A 20,698-nucleotide genomic window follows, 5' to 3' on the forward strand; every position below is an offset into this window, starting at 1 on the left:
CAACCAGACGTTACATCTGGGACGTATGAGTTTGACCCAAGAAATCTATAGATTTTGCGTTGGTTGAGCAGAACACACTAACAAAGCCCTCCGGCTATCCGAGGTCTGGCGCTCTCTCCGACAGGAATTAGAGCCCTTTTCTTGAAAGGCTACAGGTGCATCAGGCCAGCTGTAATTCATCCTTCCCCTGTAATTGAACAAAACACAGAGTAAAAATCGTTTAAGTTTGTAAAGCTCAAACTTGCTGTGCCGGGAACGGGGGAACCATCCGTAAATGTTTTGCGACGCTGCTTAAAGCCTCATCTCCCACACTCAGCATCTCAGAAACGTCGTCCTGTCCCTGCAGACGCTTTTGTGAACGCTGGAGATGAGCAGCTCACGTTGCAGGATGCCCTTCGCTTAGCTAGAAGAGAAACCGCACCAAACACGCACATCAGCCGCCTCAGAGAACCAAAGACAGGAGGCAGCTTTTGAAAAAAAAATTATTTTATTGGAACTCATCTGAACATCAGATATACCTGGTGTTGGTTAGCAAGAACCGTTTGTACATTTGATATTGATGGTGCCAAAAACCCAAACAGTGACTGACTGGATGAGATGGAAAGTTTCAAAATAAAATAATTAAAATAAAAACATCAGAGAAGGTTAAAACGTGAATGGAAAGCAGGAAAAAAAAAATCAGCCAGTCTAAAGATTCAGTGTGAAGGCAAAATATTTCTTGAGAAAACAGAATCCTTTTACAAAATATAAGTTTAGTAAGAAAAGGTGGAGAGGGAAGGAGAAAAGGGAGACAGAGGGGAGAGGAAAAAAAGGAAAAATGGAAGATGAGCAGGACAGAGATGCAGAAGCTTACACTGCCCAAATGGCATTAAAACCTAGCTAGAAATCTCACCATCAAATGAAACATGCTGGAATACCCCGTGCTCCACGGCCCACGTCTATCGCTCTGGAACAGAAGGGAGGAAGCCTCCCAGCAAGGGCCATGCTGGGCCAGGCCGGGAGCTGCCCGGCGCGCGGGGAGGCTGCTCGCTGCTCTTCCTGCCAACACACGTGGGGAGGAGGCTGCAAACATTTAAAATCTAGACTATTTGAAAACAAGAGCATGCAATACAGGCCTCCGGGGAAAACCTGTGCTGTTCCCTTTGCTAGAAACTGGCCTAATGGTCTAATCGGCGGCTGCAGCGGGTGGCTACTACGGTTTGGGCTGCAGAGGCTCAGGCCGGGCTAGCAGGGCACAATGACAGTTCTGAAGCAGGTTCCTCGGGGGCAAAAGCCTTCAGGAAAATCATTGTGGAGCTGCTTTCAAAGGGGATTAGAGGCCTTCTTTGAGACTGAAAAAAATCGACCAGCAGTCTGTACATTTAGGGTTTTTTGGTTCAGTACAAATGGAATAAACGTGGCTGCTTAAACACCGTCAGTAAGTCTCAGGTTTCAGAGCAGAGGGAGAGAGGAACCAAACTGTTCCGGGCACCTAAGGGTAACAAAACTTTTGTCCCTGCTCAACTCTCTGGCATCCCTCAGGAAGTGGAAAGCACATGTTTAGGTAGTGTAAGCCTTTTTCCTTTTATTTAGAATACCCTCTTTGTTTAAACAATATTCCCCCCCCAGATACAAAGTTCGGCCAGTAAAGATTACATGGAAACTGGAACACGCATCGTATGGAATACAAGATGCACCGGATGAGGAAGTTTAAAAACTTTCCAAGCGAAAAGTAGAACAAAGAAAAAAGTCTCCTAACATTTTCCCAAAGGTTTCACTCTCCTGTCACACACACTCTCCAAATGACAGCTACCAAATTCAACTCTGCAAGAGAAAACAGAGCCACGTCAATTGAGGGGAAGGAAAAGGAGCCCCAAGGACGCAGCCTGCACCTTCGTGGCCCAGGAGACAGGTCTGGAGCACTGCGGCCTCCAGCTCCACTCACCTATGTTAGCTTCTTGGCTTTGTTGTAGAGCGAATCCACTACTTTGCTCATATTCTGAATAGTCTCAAGGGCAGCTTCGTACGTTTTGTCTACCGGGGGTTCATCGAAGATGATGAGGACTCCCTCGCCTTGGTCGAGGATGCCTGGGAACACAGAGCTGCGGTTAGCGGGGAAGCGCTCGGCGGCTCCCGGCGTTCCCTCGGGGCCTTCCGCGCGCGGGGCTTCCCGACGAGCACTCCCTCCGAAGCGGCAGGTCTGGAAGGGGCTAATCCGTTTTATTGGCCTGGCTGAGTAATTCTGTCACACTGCAGCAGCAGGATCCTACCTAAAATAAAGGGACTGGAAGGGATCCTGAACACACAGCGAGGAGATGATCTATGAGGGCACGTCCCCTAACGACTACCTGCTCCCTCCTCCAGGCCCATGCGCGCGGCTCCGCACGCCAGACGCTGGCGGAAGGCAGAGGCTATTTTTAATTAAACTGTTTCTAGGTGCCAGATGGGCACTGCAGCTGGGTCCTGCAATTTCCGAGCGATACTCTAACCCACACGTCTCAGGCAGCTCCTATTCATCGGGTCCGATCAAGGGGGTTTCTAAGCTGACACGAGGGACGATGTAAACAAGAACGGAGCCGTTTCCTTGAGGCCTCATTAGCGGAGCAGCCTCTTGTGGTCCCAGGCAAAAGCAAACGGATCAATTATGCTGCGTGGGTGACCAAGATGTGAAGACTCATTCCTGCACGGAACGCGCTCCGGGCACCAAGGCAGAATGGCACGTTCTGCTAGACAACCCACCCGTGGATTCACAACTGGCCTTGGACACAGTCGTGGAAAATAAGGAATTAACTGTGGTTTCAGATTTGTGAGAAATTCCACCTCAAGTTTAATGGAGACAGATGAAAAGAGCAACAGGAACAGCCTCCGTGACAACAGCACGCACAGACTCTGCAGTCTTTCTGGCGTGTGGCAGGAACTACCTGTGAGAAGCACAAGGCTTCCCAGCCACCTGAGGGCACCCTCAGGAGGACAACCTGGGGCTCAAGGACGCTCTGAGGCAGAGGACACTAACCACAACTTTCTTCTCCATAACCTGCCTAGGGGTGGCAAGAGTCGAGACTGAAGGACGCAGAGACTCACCATGAAATTTCTTGTCCAAGATCATCTGTGACAGTTTCCTTTCTACATCAGCCTGCAATCAAAGCAGAAGAATTAAAAGCCTCCTGGAACTATACAGATAATTGTGAATTTTACTACTTCACATTTGACAGCCCTGGCAAAGCTTCAGTGAAGCTGTTTTATCACAGAACATGCTGTCAGGACAGATCTCCCTTTGCACGTTGTCCTAACTTTTAACGAGAGCACCAGGACGCCTTTGCCCCTGTTCCACAGAAGCCAGTGCATCTGGCATTGCACATGACTCATTAGGGCTTTGGAGCCTTGGTTCAGCAAATACTTAGTCAAGTGTTGGCCAAATTGTCAGCAAATCACTCAATATCGAGACTATCTACTGCCCAGTGCAAGTCAGGTGACTCCACGGGAGTTAGTTCTTCCTCTTCTATTCTCTGGACAGAGTTATAATTATCTGCAATCCAAGTTTTACTCGAATGACTATGCATGTGCTAAACACAAAGGGCTGGGCTGGGGAAAGGCTTCACAGATAGAAAAGGAGGAGAGGTGATATAACAACTGTGCAGGCTGGTGCCCACAGCAGTTCCTAACCCGGAGGGCTCAGGGACAGTACTGGGCAACAGCACTCCTGGGTGCGACTGACTGGAGGCTATAGTGGATTCTCCTAAGATTCAAATGTGTTAGGATTGTCTTTAAAGCAGTTTGTACAGCAGTCAGTGTGACATCCCCAGCGAAATTCCAGCCAGAGCAGGCTCACGAGGATTAAATGCAGGTCAACAGGGTAGACTGAGGTGATCATGGGCTACTAGAGCAGAGGAAGATCTGTCTTCCGTAAGGAAGCGAGTGCTGACAAAGGGACCAAGACCCACGTGAAGAAAGGAGATGTTACAGGGAAGCCTTCGAGTAGAGGTAGCCAGTCCAGTGACCCTGGAAACTGTCGGTGTTAAGTTCAGTTCTCCAGAGTGACGTTTGCCTCTAACTACTGCGGAGCCGACCTGCCAGGTTTAATATCCTGTATTTGTTTCCTGGCGGTAAATGCAATTTGACCTCCCAATTCCTTTGCCCTTAAGACATCCCACTGACTTCTAGCAACGTTCTTACCTTTGAGAGCTTGATGAGGCTGGATATGTGTTCAATCTATGAGAGAGATCAGTACAGATAAATGAGTCTTTAGCTGCATCTTTGATAGGCAACACGGGTATGGGGCTCTTCCACGTAACGGTTAAAGGATGTGTCAACACTCTGGGCTAAAACCACTTTTCTTTACAGCTTCAGCTCTATCAGATTTCATATCCAATCCTAACTGAAGATGGACTAGACATGAGCCAGACAATGAAAGTCATTTCACTGTTAAACATGAAATAACTCATTTCACCTCCCAAATTCATATTATTCCAGCTTTACCCCCACCCTAAAAGAGACACCGAAAGTCATTACTTTACCATTACCTTACAGCACCCATTTACTTATCATTTTTCAGCTAACTTGATGAGTTCTGAGCTCTGGATGTGCTGAGCAGCCATCAGAAATTACTCTGAGCAAAAAGTGTTCTGTATGGGAGCAACTCCCTCATCCAGCTGCACATCACTAGCTGGGGGACGGAGCTTCAAGCACTTCGGGTGCTTTTTGGAAACATTTACCTGTACTCTGGAGAAGGGTTCGATGACTCTGATCAGATTCTGTTCCAATAAGTTATCATAGAGCTTAGCCAAGTGAGTGTTTATGATAGGGTCGTCCCTGAGCTCCACCTTATAGTCTGTCAGAGCCTGCAGGAGACATAATGGGAACAAATAATGAAGACAGGAACTGGTCTCCTGAGGCTCTCCGAGGGTGAAACACAGTCTTCCCTCCCTGCCCGGCACAGTATCAGTGGTTAATCCAACCCCATGACTTTAGCTAAAAGGCCAGGAGGCCAGGACAGCCTGACAGCCTTTAAACATCTGGCAGCGAGCAGTCGCATCCTTCCAGTGCTGGAGCTCAGTAAGGCAGAGCCTCCGGCTTTCACCCAGGAAACGGCACAACGGAATTGTGTCCTGACACGGGAACTCCCTCCTTCATCTTGGCAGTGTTCTCGCTGTACTTGGGAAGACTTTTAGGAAGCTGCAAATGCCAACGTGGGATCTGCAGCACGAAAATTACAGGAAACCGGTTCAGAGTTGGCCCTCTAAAAACCCCAAATCTAGTTTCAAGCAAGCTCCTCCTCCCTGTGCTGCAAGAACCATTGATTATGGTAGTGTTTGCTTCAGTCAGACTGCACTTGGCACAGTGCAGTGCCAAAATAACACTTTGCTGTTATTTTTCCATGCTGTAGGATATAAAAATTCCTATAACTTTCCACACAGACTCTGAATGTCTCGTCCAGCCAGATCCCCTTTTTCTCTCTTCCTCCATACTCACCTTTTCAAAATCTGCCAGTGATCGGTTCTTACTGGCCTGTGCCACACATTTTAATGCTTCTGTCTGCAGAGAAAGAAAATGACAGCAGGTTATTTTTCTGGATGCCCCCTCTCAGTGCTATTATGACAACTGTGCATTTCATAGAGAATGTGCTTAAGAGGCAGAGGGAATGTTCCTTTTGCCACAAAGGCCCGTCAATTTTACTTCCACACACACTGAGTAAGAACAGCTGCTAATAAGGAGAACATATAAAACAGCTGCAGGACACGCAGCATGAGCTCAGCTTCACGGCAACAAAGAGCTCGAGTTTTGCAGTGCGTAAGAACACCAGCTGCAGGTCCTATCGGGTTGCAGGTTGGGAGCAAGATGGATACAATTGTTGAGGAAAACGCATGTTTTGGCACTTGCCTAACCTGTGAACACAGCCATTTTTAGCCCTTAAGTTGTATTTCTCTTTTGGAGCATAGCATTGCCTCAACTGGGGAACAGAAGCATGAGAGAAATCTGACAAAATAATCGGCAGCATCAAAAAATATATATTGTCTTCTCAACAGTTGCTGAAGGGAAGAAAAGCCAGCCCCATCCAAACTACCATACTGATACTACGCAGAATTGTAACCCCACTGGGCCAAGAGTTTCCAAGTGGAACTCGGGCTCTCTGCTGCCGGGAGCAGCTGAGGCTCCCCCATGCCCACAAGGAGCCTCTGAGGCAGGAGCGGGGCTGCCTGTCACCACCCAGCAGGGATGACAGAACCCTCCACCTCGGGCTCTTTTTCAGGCCCCTGTGCTTTCTGCCCTCATCCTGCTCTATTAAACAGCCTCTCCAGCCCTGCGTGAGGTAGGTGGCATTAGCTCCTGCTCCAGCACGTACCCGACTAACCAAAGGCACCGACAGCCTCAGACCCTGGCACTCCTGCCTCTTGGTCCCGGGCTTTATTTAGGCATTTGGGGGTTTAACGCAGGGGTGGCATTCACAGGCTGGCAAGTTGTCATGTTAGAATAAACAGTTGATTTCAACAAGTCCCCAGTTGTTTGGCTTCCACCTTATAGTCATCTGGGTCTCAAACTGCTCAGCTATGCTGCTATGAACAGATCTTCAGGACTCGCTAAGACACAAGTTAAAATAACGTGAAACTCCTACTTAAACACCACAGGTCTGTGGCTGCAGCACAGTTGACTAGAGTTGAGCTGACAGTACCTTACAGCATTAGGCATTTAATAATTCCTAAGGAAATCAGGGAGCAAAAAAGCATAAAGAGAAAATGAAGTGAGAAGGGCCACATTCGGCTGGTAAAAATCACTGTATTTCCTTCACAGTAAATTGATTATGGTAATTTAATCAGTTGGATCTGGCTCAGGATGCTCAGAAATGATTATATTAAATTCCAAAGCACAGCAGCAACAAAACTTTGGAGACTTGAGAACTTTTTGGTATGAAAAGCACAAAAAGAATTAACAAAAAGAATAAAGAAGAATATTCTCAAAAAGAAAACGAAAGTAGAAAGGATTAAGTTTCTATACCTGTCTTCCTGCATACCGCAGAGCAAGCTTTCCACTCACTAATGCCTGCACATCCTCTGGGCTAGACAGGGGAAGGAAGGGAAAAGAGCATTTATTCAGCAGCATGGCCAGCTTACATCTACGTGTGTCTCAGGAATTCCCAGTTCATAGGCAATTACTAAACTTCAAACATTTTGTATCAGAAAACTGAGTAAGTTATAAACAAACAAAACAAAGACCGTAAACCCAGAGTAAATCTTGTTTGCTTCAGAGTTCTTAGTAACATGTCTTATGTAGGACAGGTCTTTCCCTTTGAACGTAGGAAATGTTCTTTGCAGAACCATTTGCCACTTACACGTTAAGCATAATTTTGCACAGTAACATGTATTTCAGTGCAGTGATGGCTTTAGGGTTGTCAATTGAATCATATCCCTCAAATGCCTCGTAAAAATATGAATAGGCTGTTTTCCAGTCCTTCTCTTCTGCTGCATGGATAATTCCTGTTGGAAGGAACAACAGACAGATATCAGAGTTTATTCTGAATGTGACTGGAAGAAGTGAAGTGAATCCAGTTGCCCAGTGCTTCATCTGCATTTCAATAAGAATCCTTTCTTTGATCCTCTTTACCTTATTTCTGCCAGAAATGCTGAGCATCCATGTCCTTTCTTGAGGACAGTGGGTGGCAAACTCGGAAGAACTCACAGAAAAAATGTGATTCTCCTGAAAAAAAATCAGTGCCCCTTCTCGTGTGCCTTGTGGGTTATCCTTCCCACCACTGCTCATCTGATATTGCGGGCACTACTGCCAGACAGGGGGCTTGGGGAGGAGTTAAGACAGACAAAGTCTGGGTGCTTTGGGTAAGCAAATTAGGTCAGAAACAGCGTTACAGTGACACTAACATGGTGCGGCCTAGAGAGGTTATGGAATCTCCATCACTAGACGCTTTTAAAAATAGCGTGAATAACCATGTGTCAGGAACAATGTAGTGATAGTCGACCCTGCCTTGAGGCAGCTGGGCAGACTGGCGGACGTGCTGAGGCCCCGTCTGGCTTCGTTTTCTGTGATTCATTCAGGAAGGAACAAGGCTCGGTCAACGGCTGCACGACTAGTCCGAGACTTTGCGCTCCTCGTGAAGGGCTTTACCTGACTGCATGTCCAGCGCTGCCTGCAGTTTAGGTGGACAGTAGATTGCATTGGCCGTAGTTCGTGCGGAGGTTAAAGCTGCTCGTGCTTTTGGCAGGTTGCTCAGGGCATGGTAAGTCTTGCTTTCCAACAGCTGCACCTCCACCAGCAAGGCTTTGTCATCCATCTTTTTCAATTCCCGGAGAAGCTGGGAACCTAGCGGTGGGGAAGAACAAGGATCTTTGCGACCTGCTCTGCATCTGCTGCCTGCGACCACACAGACCAACACACTACAGAAAGTCAAGGATGGGCTGCCCAGTTCAGACCGTCTTTCCGACACCACCGTCCCAGAGGACAGTATGATGTGACATTCAGGGCTCCAAGCAAAGCCAAGATACTGCCTTTTCCCACTTCATATCCCTACGGTGAGAAATGAGGATTTTGAACCAACTCCAAAGAATTTGGGCATGGGGAATGTTTTAAGCACAAGACATCTACAGATCAAATTCAAGTCTTGCACCTTCTCTTCTGGCAGGAAGCTCGCAGAGGTAAGAACCTCATCCCCACCTGCTGCCCTTGGCAGAAGCTGGTAACTACAGCTGGATCTGCACAGCGAGGCGGAAGGGCAAGGACCCTCTCCAGAAACACCCTGTAGAAGCTCATGGTCTCCCCAGCTGCAGACACAGCAAGACCTTCTCGACCAGATATGGAAATGCTCACTCAAATCCTCATGTCCGGACAGAACTTTTGGAGCTGGTACGGACACCCACAACTCCCCAACTTGTGTTGCTGTCATTCAAGTTGTTACATTGATTAAGCACACCATTGGTGCGTGGATTCGGTTTAAGCCCAAGGTCAGTACACGTCTCAGACCAACTCTAACCTGCTCCTGAAGTCCACGTGTCAAAGTACTTAACTTTACACTCTGAGTGGCTACAAGTCCCCTGGGTGACTGGACATCCCCCATGTTCTCGCTGCCACAGTTATGGGACCGCATTGAAGCCACTGCCCGCGGGAGCACTTGTGCCCGTGTCAAGGCAGCTCTCCCTTCACCTGCTCAGCCCGCTCGCGGAGCTGGCAGAGCAGCCTGTGCAAACACCCCGTAGCCTGCTGAGACCTCGTCCCATGTCACCGCAGTCATTAGTAAAGCACCAAAGGGGAGTTCAGCTGGGTAAGGCGACCTGCTTTACTCTGCTTTATAGCAGAGGAGGAGAGTTCACATGCTTAATTACCATGTCACAGGTGGTGGACAGGCAAATTTTTTAAAGCCTCACACTACTTCACAAGAGGTTGTCTAATTATGTCCTTAAGAGGTTTGCCATTTCTTGGCATTACTAGTATTTTTATAGAGGCCACTTTTGAGCAAGCCTAAGAATCCTTGTTTCTCCCTTCAGTTCCATTGGTAGCACACCAGTGTAACAGGAGGAGCCAAACCTGATGGCCTTGAACCAGACACGCTTCCCCTTTGCTTCCAAAATTATTTGGAATTAAGACATTGTGAGAACAAAGAAATGTCTTAAATGTCTTTACCACCAGGTTATAGTAAAAGCTGGCAGATTTGGTGCAGCCCTCAGAATTTAATGTCCGACTCCTACCAACTTAGCAAATTGCAGGAGTTGGTCATTGCTTGTGTCAGATTCAAGAACTACTACTACCACCTAGTGGAAAGCTTACCTAGTTGCAGTGCTTCTTGGTACCTCTTGGTATCGAAGTACAAAGAGACCAGCCTCGCCTGGAGAACAGAAAAGGAACTGCTGTGAGGAAAGCCAGAGAGAGGTAGTACAGGTTTATTGCGTAAAATTAAATTTTCTGGTTTTAACTGCACAGATTTCACTAAAATAGTATTGTATTTATTACATTATACAGCCTAATTTTGCAAGCTCTACCATTTGGAAGATTGGTTAGATCTAAATATCCTTGGTAAAAGTGCATCTATTAAGTTGCCAAACTTAAAATAACCTTTATTGTCTTTCCATTACATACACAAATAAATGGGCAACATGCTAGAAGTTCTCTACTTTTATAGAAACTGAAACTGCTAAAGGGAAGACTCTTATCACACAGTTTGGGATCCGCACTGTTACATACCTCCAAAGCCTGGCGTAGAAACGTCCTCTTCTCTGATTTGGCCCATTCAATACACTCTAAACACAGGTCGACCTTAAAGGAAGCAGAAAGAAATTTGTGAAGCTGTCCCTCCTTAAAACAGCAGGAGGGTTCAAGCATTTCCTACAAAGCAACCCAAAACCCAACAAAGCCTGAATCTCCACACCACGGTTTCACGAGTCCACGCACTAGCATGGCCAAATATCAAATCAGTTTTACTTTAAATGAGCCTGGAGATTGGCCAGCAGCCTTAGGAACAGACTTTGTGGTAACTAATATGCTTACCCCAAGTGTTTTGATGAACCATAGTCCTTCCCAGCTAACGTGTCATTTACCATTGACTAGAGCAGGCAGGTCAAGAGTGCAAAGACCTCTGTTAAGCCAGGAGTTGATGGCAATCACACAAAATAGAGTTTAGCCTCAGGTATCATCACGTCGACACCACGATCTACACTCACAGAACCGTCAGGCGAAATGAGGCAGAATGACCACAGCCAGCGCCAGAGACTTGCATTATTCCCGTTATTAAATTAACTTCCTGCTCCTCATAACTGATGATCACTATATTATACCACTTATAGCACATCCTGCAGCAGAAACTGAAGTTCAGAAGGCAATTATGTTGTAGTTTAAGCTTTAGTTGTCACCAAAGAGACACCACCTTCTCCCACTGCTCTTCTAATGCAATTGGCTTCCAGTAACTTTTTCTGACCACCAATGACAATTCTCCCACAGTGTAATATGAAAATAAAGATCCAGTTTCTGAAGTTTCACCAGTTAAAAATTACTTCTGGATTCCTCATAGTACATCTTAAACAGCTGTGTTTTTGTTTGAAATAAAAACATCTGGGTATGTGAGAAGTGATTCTGCCTTAGGGTGAGGGATGGACTGAAAGACTTTGACATCTCTTCCAGGCTTGTTTTGCACCATTTCATTTGGCCATGGAAAAAACAGTGTTTTTAATTGCTCTAGAACGAAAGGAAAATGAAGTGCATGTGTTTTAGGGCCTAAATATAAGTCACACTGTGTACGTATGGCATAATGCAAAATGACAGCCTTCGAACCAACAGGATATGGAACTGCTAAAGGCGCAAAGCAACAGAGGTGCCCAGATCCACTACCTACAACCGAGTGAGGCGCCCATGGATACTCAAACCTTGGGAGTCTTGATACACTTATATTGGGGAAGCAACGAGTTGTTCCTCTGCACTTCGGCGAGGCAGGAAGGTATCCAGGAGGCTGGCATCGAGGGCTGTGCAGGTTACGTGTTTTAGTTCATTAACGGTTTGGGTTTAATGTCTGAAAGCGAATGTTTTGACTGGCAGGATCACATCTCCACGGGCATGACTCCGAGCCGAGTCCTTGTCATCAAACGGCACCTTTTGCGACCACATCCGAGCAGCGTATTTCAGAGACACTCTGAAGCTGGTTATTCTCCCCTGCTCCTTAAGGGCTTTGCTTCTCACCCGCACACGCACCCCCATCCCAACCCACTTCTCTCAACCTCTTCAGTTAAATCAAGGACAAAAGGTCCTTGTCCAAAAGTAATCTGGCTAAAAAAAATCCCTATTCCAGGGAGTTAATGAGAATGAACTAAAACTTGACTAGGCACTTAGCCTGAGTGAGTTTTCTAAGACCTTAAACGCTGGCTTCTCTAGCTCTGTATCATCATATTTTGCTCCCACTTATGTATCGGTGCTACATGGTTTTGAGAAACAGATTCTTGCTGTAGCTTAAATCTCACCTCCTGTCCTGTTGCTGCCTCCATATCAAGGAACAAATCGAGCAGAGATCGGACTAAACGGGCTGCCTTTGCTTTGCTGATGGAGTTCAAGAAGGGTCGAACATACTTCAGAAGTCCCCCCAGCTCTGCATACAGGAAAAAGAAAAAGCAAGTCATGAAATAGCCAAAAGTTACATTACAAAGGGAGCATTTCACATATCTGCACACAGTAATATTTACTGCACCAAAAATCTGATAGCAATCTCTCAAAATCACACAAAGGAAAACAGTGAAAACGTCACCAGAGAGAGTGTGTAGCACTAAATGAAATGAGTGGTGGGTTCTAGCCTTACACACACAGCACACGTCTCCTGTTGCTCTGCTTAAACTGATGATAAAACTGTTTTTAACTGCACTGGACTCAGGCACGTTTGAAAGACGTCCTGTCTGTTAAACGCTTTGAGATCTGCACATAAAAGTGACAAGTGGGGTGACATTTTAAGCATGTTTATTGACCTACAATTTAAAACCTTCATCTGCCACACGTACCCACCCAAAGACTCCAGTGCTCAAAAGGTTGTATTTCTTAATGCTTCGTCAGCTCACCTCCTATGGTTAGAGCTCCGCTTACTTAACCGAGTGCATTAGGCTGCACATTAGTTTACACCTCGAGTCTCAAGCTAACAAAGGAGACATCCTTCTTTAGGAAGAAACACCCCAAAACGTCACTCCAACCTACAGCCTGAGGGAACGTGCCAGGCACCAACACAGCAGCGTTGTCACTCGAATCCAGGGAGCAGGAGGGCGTTACACACGTGGTGCAACCTGCACCAGTGGAAAGTCTTCTACTGCGATAAACACCACGCTCTAGGGGCAAGTGGGGTTTTACGTGGAAAACGATCCTTGCAGCAGATTAGCACCACGCAAGTGCAGGGTTGGGTGCTGACTCACAAAGCGACGGGGTCACACACTGGGATCACAACTTATTTCCCAGAGAATGTGAAGCCTCCTCCAGGCGTCGGTAGATCCAGCGCTGCCATGATTGCAAGGTTTGATAGATAAAGCAAAATAAAAAACTATATGCAACGATTCGGAAACCTTATAGCAAACTTGCAACAGAACCAAAACTAAAAAGAAAGCTTTCTGTAGGGTTTTATTTCACATAAATCAAAGTGCTTAGAGGGGCAGCAGCAGCATTTCAGTTTTGAAGGAACCCACTGAAGAGAGCTGAAAGAAAAGTTTGTTTCACATTTCACTTGGTATTAATGCAAAAGAATTATCCCAGAACAACACGGTAACAGTACCTTTAGAAGGCTTTTTTAAAAACATTCTCAACCTATTCATTTTAAAAGTTAAATCAAACCTGATACAATTGTATTTCTTAGGTCGTTGAGAGATTGAATGCACAGCATACTCTGTCCCAGTTGCTAATGGAGGTGCATCGAGCTTTACGCAACTGGAAATGCAGCTTTCAATCAAATGCAACTTATAAATCTTGAGAGTGTCTTTCAGGCCCAGAGGAGCCTTATTTTCCAAATAGCAAGACAACAAACTATGATTCGCTCTACAATGAACTATTAGGACTCTGCTTCGGGAGCAGAACAAATCCTTATGTGTAAAACGTCATAAAAGTTCTCCTTTCTCTGTGCCTAAAAATAAAGGCCTGGATTTTTCCAGAGCTGAGCTAATGCTAACGTAACTTTGAAGACTGAGCCCCGCTGAACAACAGCTTCCACCGGCACCGGGTCTGTGCGACGAGGATCTGTGGCTGCGCGGGGACACGGCCCCCGCTTCGAGGACACCTGTGGCACCGGCGCACGCGAATCCAGATCATGTGAATGAAAAGCAAATGTGTTCCTCGATGGTTTCCACACATGGGGAGCCGCGCGCTCTGACAGCAGCTGGCGGCTGCTCTTCCAGTGTCAGCAGCACCTCAAAGAGGTTTGTTCTGCAGAGCTGCCCTCTCTCGATGCGCGCTCGGAAAGCTGGGCTCCAGGTCTGCTCCTTGCCCTTGCAGGAGAAGCGGCTGCTGGCAGGTCTTTACGCTCTTATTTCTTCCTTAATGCAATATAAGCGCTCAAAAATACACAGCTTCCACACAGGGAACCAGCCCGGTTCTTTTCAGGCCAGGTCACTATATCCTTAGCTTGGAGCTGCTTTTCAGGCTTTCTTATCAAATTCCCAGAATAAACAAGACTCCACCAAAGTCCATCAATTCTCGGGCAAGACACAGCACCACTTTTCACACTGTGGGTTGCTGCACTACACCAGCTTCTCAGGAGTGACTAAACACACTTTCTTCAATGCACAACATACACTTCCACAAAAGCAAGGAACTTCAGAACAAAAACCACATGGAAAGTACCGCAGTCCTCATCTTTCTGCACACTTGCTCAACAGCTGCCTGAGAATTCACTAATTGCAAGCCGCCAGCTAGGAGATCCATACGCTTTGCAAACTGTAAATTCATACATGAAGCTGAAAGTTCCCATAGAAATTTCTCTTTGCCATCAATGGAACTATTTTTAGGAGCTTTTTTTTAAGTCAAAGCAACGCTTGCTAAAGTGGTGTGATTGACAGCTTGAGAGAGCTGACAAGCAGCAGCCCTGGAAAACGAAGCCTGTTGTCCACCCTCAGAAACAGCCCTTCCACCGCCTATGGAGCCACTCACCGCAGCTCCTCACCTGAAGAGGTTATTCTGATGCCTTAGGTTTAGGCAATGCTACAAAACCTAGCACTGTGTGAAAAACATAAATATCAAACCTTACTCTCTATCCTGCACATAAAGACAGGGTTATTTGTATTTGGCTGCTTGTTTTTAGAGAAAGACGGTAGCCCCGGAAAGGTTAGTGCTCTAAAGACTACAGCTGTGTTTTGCAGAGCGGTGCGTCCTCCTGCGCCGGCGTCTTTAGGAACAGGCGAGGGGGGTGCTGGTCTTGACGGCTTGTCACTCCTATCCGTCTACCTGACCCTGGAAAGAGGAGAGCAGGAAGGTGGTGGTGTCTTTCCCACAGGGCCAGTGCTTCTTTCAGCTCCTTTCTTCCTCCCTGAGCTTCACCAGAAATCTCCAGAAAGCAAAACGTGGGGAGCTCACTTGGATGCACAGATACGGAGCTTCTGGATGTTGCCCAATTCATTTCTTTCTGTTCAAAATCCACTTGCTGTGCAGTTTAGCCTGCTCTTCAATAGAGATCAGATACACTTTACGTTTACTCCTTCATAACCTGAATTTGATAAATTAATGTCATTTTGAATGATTTAGCTTTCTGTATGAAAACTGCTAGATAGCCCTGCAGCGAGTGTACACTGAAGTTCTTCCTACTCGGGTACCAGACTTAGGCTTAAACTCAAAAATACGCAAATCCTGCAACAGAAAGGAAGTCTCAGGCACCTAAAAGATCTCTTTTCCTAGGCTTCGTAGACCAGCTCCACATAAATTATTTCCTTCAAAATCTGATTGCTCTTCTCATGATTTCTCCCTCTACAGCCCCAAACGACCCCTCTTGGTGCAGGTACAAAGTGACATTTCGATACCTCCCCAGAAGCAAACCCCAGCAGGCAAAGGACACGCGTGGGACACAGACACCTCTACAGGAGCTGGCTGACCAGGGTCCCTTAAAATTCAGTTACACAAATAAGCCCTTTTGCACCCCGCGTCGCGTGTCCCACACCAAACACTCGCTGTAGGAGGAGACAAACCGGGTGCTGGAGGGGGTTGTTTTTCTCCCCTGACTATAAAAGCAGCCCAGGCTGGAAATCAGCTGCGTGCATCTATAGTTAGGTAAGATGAATAGCACCTTTGTTTCCAGCATCGCTCTAAGTGCGAGTAATCTACTTTGTCACAAGCTCTGTTCAATTGCAAATCGCAGCGGGATCAGTGTCCAGAATGCTCAAACACATGTAGACGTGGGCAGATCGGTTAAACGGCCAAGTCAAAATATACGTTTACAAAGGGAGCGGGACAAAAGGTCCGGGTTTCTGACTAAATATAAAACTGTGATCTTGATCAGCTGTTATATGAGACCTCGCACTGCTCTCCATGAAGCACTTTACCATCCGCTCTGGCATCCAGCTGAATTTCAGGCTGATTGAACGCTCCGTGGGCCAGTTTTCCCCAAGCAGTTTCAGTCCATGGAAAGCCGCTTCCCGTCCTCACTGCTGGGCCCACGTAGGAAACAGCAGGGCTCCGGCAGGGCCGGGCACCCGCCGCGGCCGGGGAGCATCAGCTCTGAAACACTCGAGGTGAAAGGTGCTCCCGAAAGGCAAGAGCGGTTCCCAGAGCAAAACACAGCGGAGCTGCGGCCCGCCAAACACACCCGCTGCCTTGGGCTCCCCAGCAAACAGAAGCTATGAGCAGATCCTACTGCAGACCATCCAAGAGGGAACGTTCCTCCACGTCTGCCTTTTCACACTCACAATAGGAGGGACTGTCAAGTCTTGCTCTTGCATAGAGCCGGCCAAGGATTTTCTGTTGTAATGTTGTTTCAGCAGATGAATCAATTAATTGAGAAAGAAACTGCTGCTGAGGAAAGGTGTTTTGGACAAATTTTCCTATTTGAAACAAGGGTTTGAAATTTTTAAAAGGAAATCAAAGGAGAAATTTCTCATATCCAATACAACGACTCATCAAAACCACACTTTCATAAAAGCAACACTTTCACAAATGACACTTTCCAACGCACCAGCAATCGTTTGGAATATCGGGGTATAAAGTATAAGATTCGTATTTTGTTGTTTTTTCTAGTTTTCTACTTTCTGCCCTGTCTCTCACTGGACAGTAAACTTTTCCTGTCTGACCCTGCTTTGATTTCTATCCTGTGGAATAAAGAGGCTAGATTTCTTGGCATGCAGATGTCTTTTTTGCAGCACCTCCGTTGCTTATTTCAGGCTCACCTTCTGCTTGCCCAGTCTTGGCCAAAAGCGACCCCAGTTCCAGGATGCTCTGTTCTTTGACTTGCACCGCTTCTTCGTCATTTTCCTGGACATCACGTTTCACTAGGAAAGAGTGGAAAAGTTACCTTTAATACAGTTAGACAACAGTGGAATTCAGCCTGGCCTGCAAGGCTGGAGAGCAGAGAGTTTAAATGCACAGCTTATAAATGACTCTCTATCTTTGCTACAGCATTTTATCTACACTGGTAAGTAATGCAGATCTTAACCCAGCTAATTGAAAGATACAACTGTATTGTCACAATTGAGAATATTTAAAGATATAAAGTCATCTCACTAAGCTTGGCCACCTGTTCAGGTCTTATTCAAAAAAGACAACGACGAAGGCATAAACCCAAGTAAAAGAAATTTAAAGGTGGATTTCCTGATGTTGCCACCTTGCATACGAAGTTACAACCACTTGGTCAAAATGTAGCACAGCTCATTTGTACTGAACCACGAGTTACTGTTTGCAGGGAGGCTACAGGAACCTGCTACAAACACCCAGGCTCAGCCCCGTGTCGGCTGCTGCAGCCGCCGCTTTTTGCACCCGGGCGCCAGAGCCCGCCCGCTGCCCGACGGCAAACTTTGACAAACCAGCAGCGCCCTGGGTCGAAATACCAGCAACTTTGGCTCCAGAGCACGCGGAGGGGTCGGCCAACACGCAGCACCGCTGCAGCCTGTGTTTACGCATCAATCACATACAACCCAGGCACAAAACACACTTTCTTCCGTGCAGCTTCTGCTCCCCGCGAGGAAGGTGGAGACACTCGTCCCTGGCGTGCCCCGGGCAGCTGGGTTGCTCCAGGCTCTAAGAGCAGACACCAGCGCGCAGCCAAACAGGCAGCCTCAGCACCACGGAGGGCTCCGAGGCTCTCGGCGCGCGGAGGCCTCCAGCGCCGCAGGGGAACACGCGGGAGGAGAGCAAGGAGCCTCTCTGGAGCTGCCTGTGGCCGTGCTCCGGGCTCGGCCCCAGCGCGGCAGCACCCACCATCGCGAGCCGAGAACATCCGCTGCCCCTTCGTGGGCAAAAACCAGAGGGAAGTTTGAAAGACCAAACTTTCCGGGGCCCCTTTCTGGGTCCAAAACGAGAGCTCGGACATATTTATTGCCAGAGCCGGGGAAAAGACACAGCTCAGGGCATCTTTAACAACGTCTCCACAGCACAAGGGAATCCCGGGCTGGATTCCAACAGCCGCTTCCAGGACATCCCTCCCGTCCCGGCCGACACAGAGCCCTCGGGAGGGCGAGTGTCCCGCGGGGCGGCCGCGGGGCCGGGGCTCCGCTGCCCCCTCGCTCTGCTCCTCGCGGACGGCGCGGCCGGGAGCGGCAACCGGAGCTCCGGGCGCGGGACACGGAGCAAACTCCTGCCAACTCCTCTCGCACGCGGCCGAGGGGGTTTAAAGAGCCGACGGTTTCCGGGATTGGGAAACAGCGGAACCGGGAGCCTCCGGCCTCCTCCGCCGGCGCCCCGCGAGCCGTGGGGACCCCCCGCTCGCCCGCTCGCCGCCCGCCCGGCCGGGCCGAGGCGGGGCCGCGCCGGTGCCGCCGCGGCTCCGCAGCCCCCCGGCTCCACAGGTGGCACCGCGCGAGCCGCAACTCGGGCGGCCGCCGCCGCCGCCGCGCTCGGACCCGGCCGCTCGGCCCGCGGGAGCCGCCGCGGCCGCTGCGCCGCGGGCTGCCCCGTCCTGCCGCCCGGGCGCGCCGGGGAGCGGCGGGGAGCGGCGCAGGCCTCGCCGCCGTCCGGCGCGCACGGTGAGTCAGCAGGCGGCGGCGGCGGCGGGCGGCGGCGCGCGGGCGGCGCGGGCGGCGCGGCAGGCGGCGCGGCGGGCGGCGCGCTCACCTATGGAGTGCAGGATGCCGATGGAGGCCTCGCGGTCGGTGGAGAGCAGGGACTGCGCGCGCTGGAACTCCAGCACCGCCGCCGCCGCCATCTTAGCGCTCCCTCACTCCCTCCTCACGCCGAGCCCGGAAGCGGCGGCCGGGCCCGCCCCTTCCCGCGCCGCCGCCTCACGGGACTTGTAGTCGCGGCGGGGGGCGGGGCGAGGGGCGGGGCCGAGCACGGGGGCGGGACATGGGGGCGTGGCTAGGGGGAGGAGCGAGGGGCGGGCGGGGAGCGAGGGGCGGGCGGGGTCCGGCTGCGGGTTAACCCGCTGGCCCGGCCGCGGGGCGCGGGTTGAAGGGACCGGGGATTCTTTTCTCCTTTTTCTCCTTTTTCTCCTTTTTCTCCTTTTTCTCCTTTTTCTCCTTTTTCTCCTTTTTCTCCTTTTTCTCCTTTTTCTCCTTTTTCTCCTTTTTCTCCTTTTCATTAATTTCTACATGTCACTTATTTCTACATCACCACATGCCCAGGGGTGAAAAAGGACAAAGGAAGGGAACCCAGCTCCGACAGGAGGCCGGGACGAGGAGCGCGGGCGGCAGTGGAGGGAGGTGCAGCCCAGGGCTGGGCCTCGCTCCCCTTCTGCAATCCAACCCACCCGACACGCGGGGAGGAGAGCGGAGGAGTGGGGGGAGGAGAGCGGAGGAGTGGGGTCCGTAGGGACACCCCAAGGTGGCTTTTGGGCATCAACGTCCTGCTGCCTGCCCGAGGTGCCTGGAAAAGTGGGATGTGCCAAACCTGCCTAATTCCAGCCAGATCTGGGGGCTGGGGCTGAGCAGCCGCCGGCGCTGTCTTTGGGGACAGGGGGACAGCGCGTCCCCAGGTGCTCCCCACATCGCCTCGGGCGCAGTGAGGGTGTTTCGATGAGGCCCTGAGGGTGCGCTGGCCCCATGTGCATGGCCGTGGGTTTGCATGCACATGCACACGCGTGTGCAAACACGCGGCCAGGGTTTGCACGCGGGCCAGGGAGGGTGCAGAGGCGCGGGGTGCACACGCGTGCAAGCACGAGCTGCGCTTGCTGTACGTGCACACACGTGCGTGTCGGTGCACGGCGCGTGTGCGCGCTCGCTGCCCGTGGGTGCACGCATGGGATTCCCGCCCCGACGGCTCTTCCCAGATTGCTCCAATAAGAGCCGGTTTCTCCTTGAAGTTCCTGAACAAACAGTATGTTAAGGGGAGAAAAAAAGCCCCATGCCGTATTCCCGCCTCTGCTCCCTGCAGCTGCTCCCGCGGGAAACACGAGCCGCTCCATCGCCTCTGACTCAGGGCTCTGGGATGAGCTGAAAACCCCCGTACTCCGGTGCAAACCGGGGACAAAAGTTCACGCCGGAGTTCAGGCAGGCGGCAGAGCTGCGGTCGCAGGGAGGATTCGCCTCTTCCAAGGCCTCTGGATGGGGATGGGGATGAGGGCAGAAATGGGGCTAGGGAGAGGAATGGGAGTAAGGATGGGATTTCAGATAGGAATGGGGATTGGAAAGGGAATGGGAAATAAAATAGGAAGGAATAGAAAGAGGGTTAGGAATGGGGTGAGAGTGGAGAGAGGGATTGTGATACGGTTAGGGTCAGGGATGGAGATGTGTTGGGAATGAGGATGGGGATAGGGACAGGCATAGAAATAGGGATGGGAATTTGGACAGGAACAGGGATAGAAATACGGATGTGGAAAGGGATGGGAATGGGAATAGGGACAAGGATGGGCATGGTGTGGGAAAGAGTGTAGGGATAGAAATAGGGATGGGGATAGGGATTGGGATGGGGCCAGAAATGGCAATAGAGATAGGGATAGAATCAGAGAGGGGGTAGGGATTAGGAAAGGGAACAGGGCTAGAAATAGGGATGGGGACAGGAACAGGCTTGAGGATGCACTGGGAATGGGGCTGGGGATAGGGATGAGGTTGGTGGTAATGGAAATAGGATAGGGATGGGAATGGGGATAGGGATAGTACTAGGAATGGGGATGAGGACAGGGATGAGGATGGGATGGGGGTTG

The 20,698-nt window shown here is 49.6% G+C and overlaps 1 protein-coding gene across 1 annotated transcript; it reads right to left on the bottom strand.

The window, feature by feature from the left end:
- Positions 1-1,538: 1,538 nt before the first annotated feature.
- On the bottom strand, positions 1,539-18,812 carry PSMD11 (proteasome 26S subunit, non-ATPase 11). The gene is made up of 14 exons (XM_088537247.1): positions 18,673-18,812; positions 16,794-16,895; positions 11,922-12,046; positions 10,159-10,230; positions 9,745-9,802; positions 8,092-8,286; positions 7,304-7,448; positions 6,970-7,030; positions 5,449-5,511; positions 4,692-4,817; positions 4,153-4,188; positions 3,061-3,112; positions 1,925-2,067; positions 1,539-1,803 (listed from the first exon to the last, which is right to left on the bottom strand). Exons 1-13 carry the CDS (start codon positions 18,761-18,763, stop codon positions 1,925-1,927), a joined length of 1,269 nt encoding a protein of 422 aa, XP_088393373.1. The 5' UTR covers positions 18,764-18,812; the 3' UTR covers positions 1,539-1,803.
- Between the last annotated feature and the right edge of the window lie 1,886 nt (positions 18,813-20,698).

Source organism: Tinamus guttatus, unplaced genomic scaffold (genome assembly GCF_059628265.1).
Source record: "Tinamus guttatus ecotype Peru unplaced genomic scaffold, ASM5962826v1 Tinamus_guttatus_pri_ptg000732l, whole genome shotgun sequence".
NCBI classification, from domain to species: Eukaryota; Metazoa; Chordata; class Aves; order Tinamiformes; family Tinamidae; genus Tinamus; species Tinamus guttatus.

Excerpts from the sequence above, each read along its gene's own strand:
- PSMD11 (XM_088537247.1), bottom strand. The coding sequence starts at position 18,763 with ATGGCGGCGGCGGCGGTGCTGGAGTTCCAGCGCGCGCAGTCCCTGCTC. Across the intron at positions 12,047-16,793 it reads CAAGACTGGGCAAGCAGAAG|AGCTGGGGGGACTTCTGAAG; the intron begins GTGAGCCTGAAA and ends TCCTGTATGCAG. Across the intron at positions 5,512-6,969 it reads TGCGGTATGCAGGAAGACAG|ACAGAAGCATTAAAATGTGT; the intron begins GTATAGAAACTT and ends CTTTCTCTGCAG.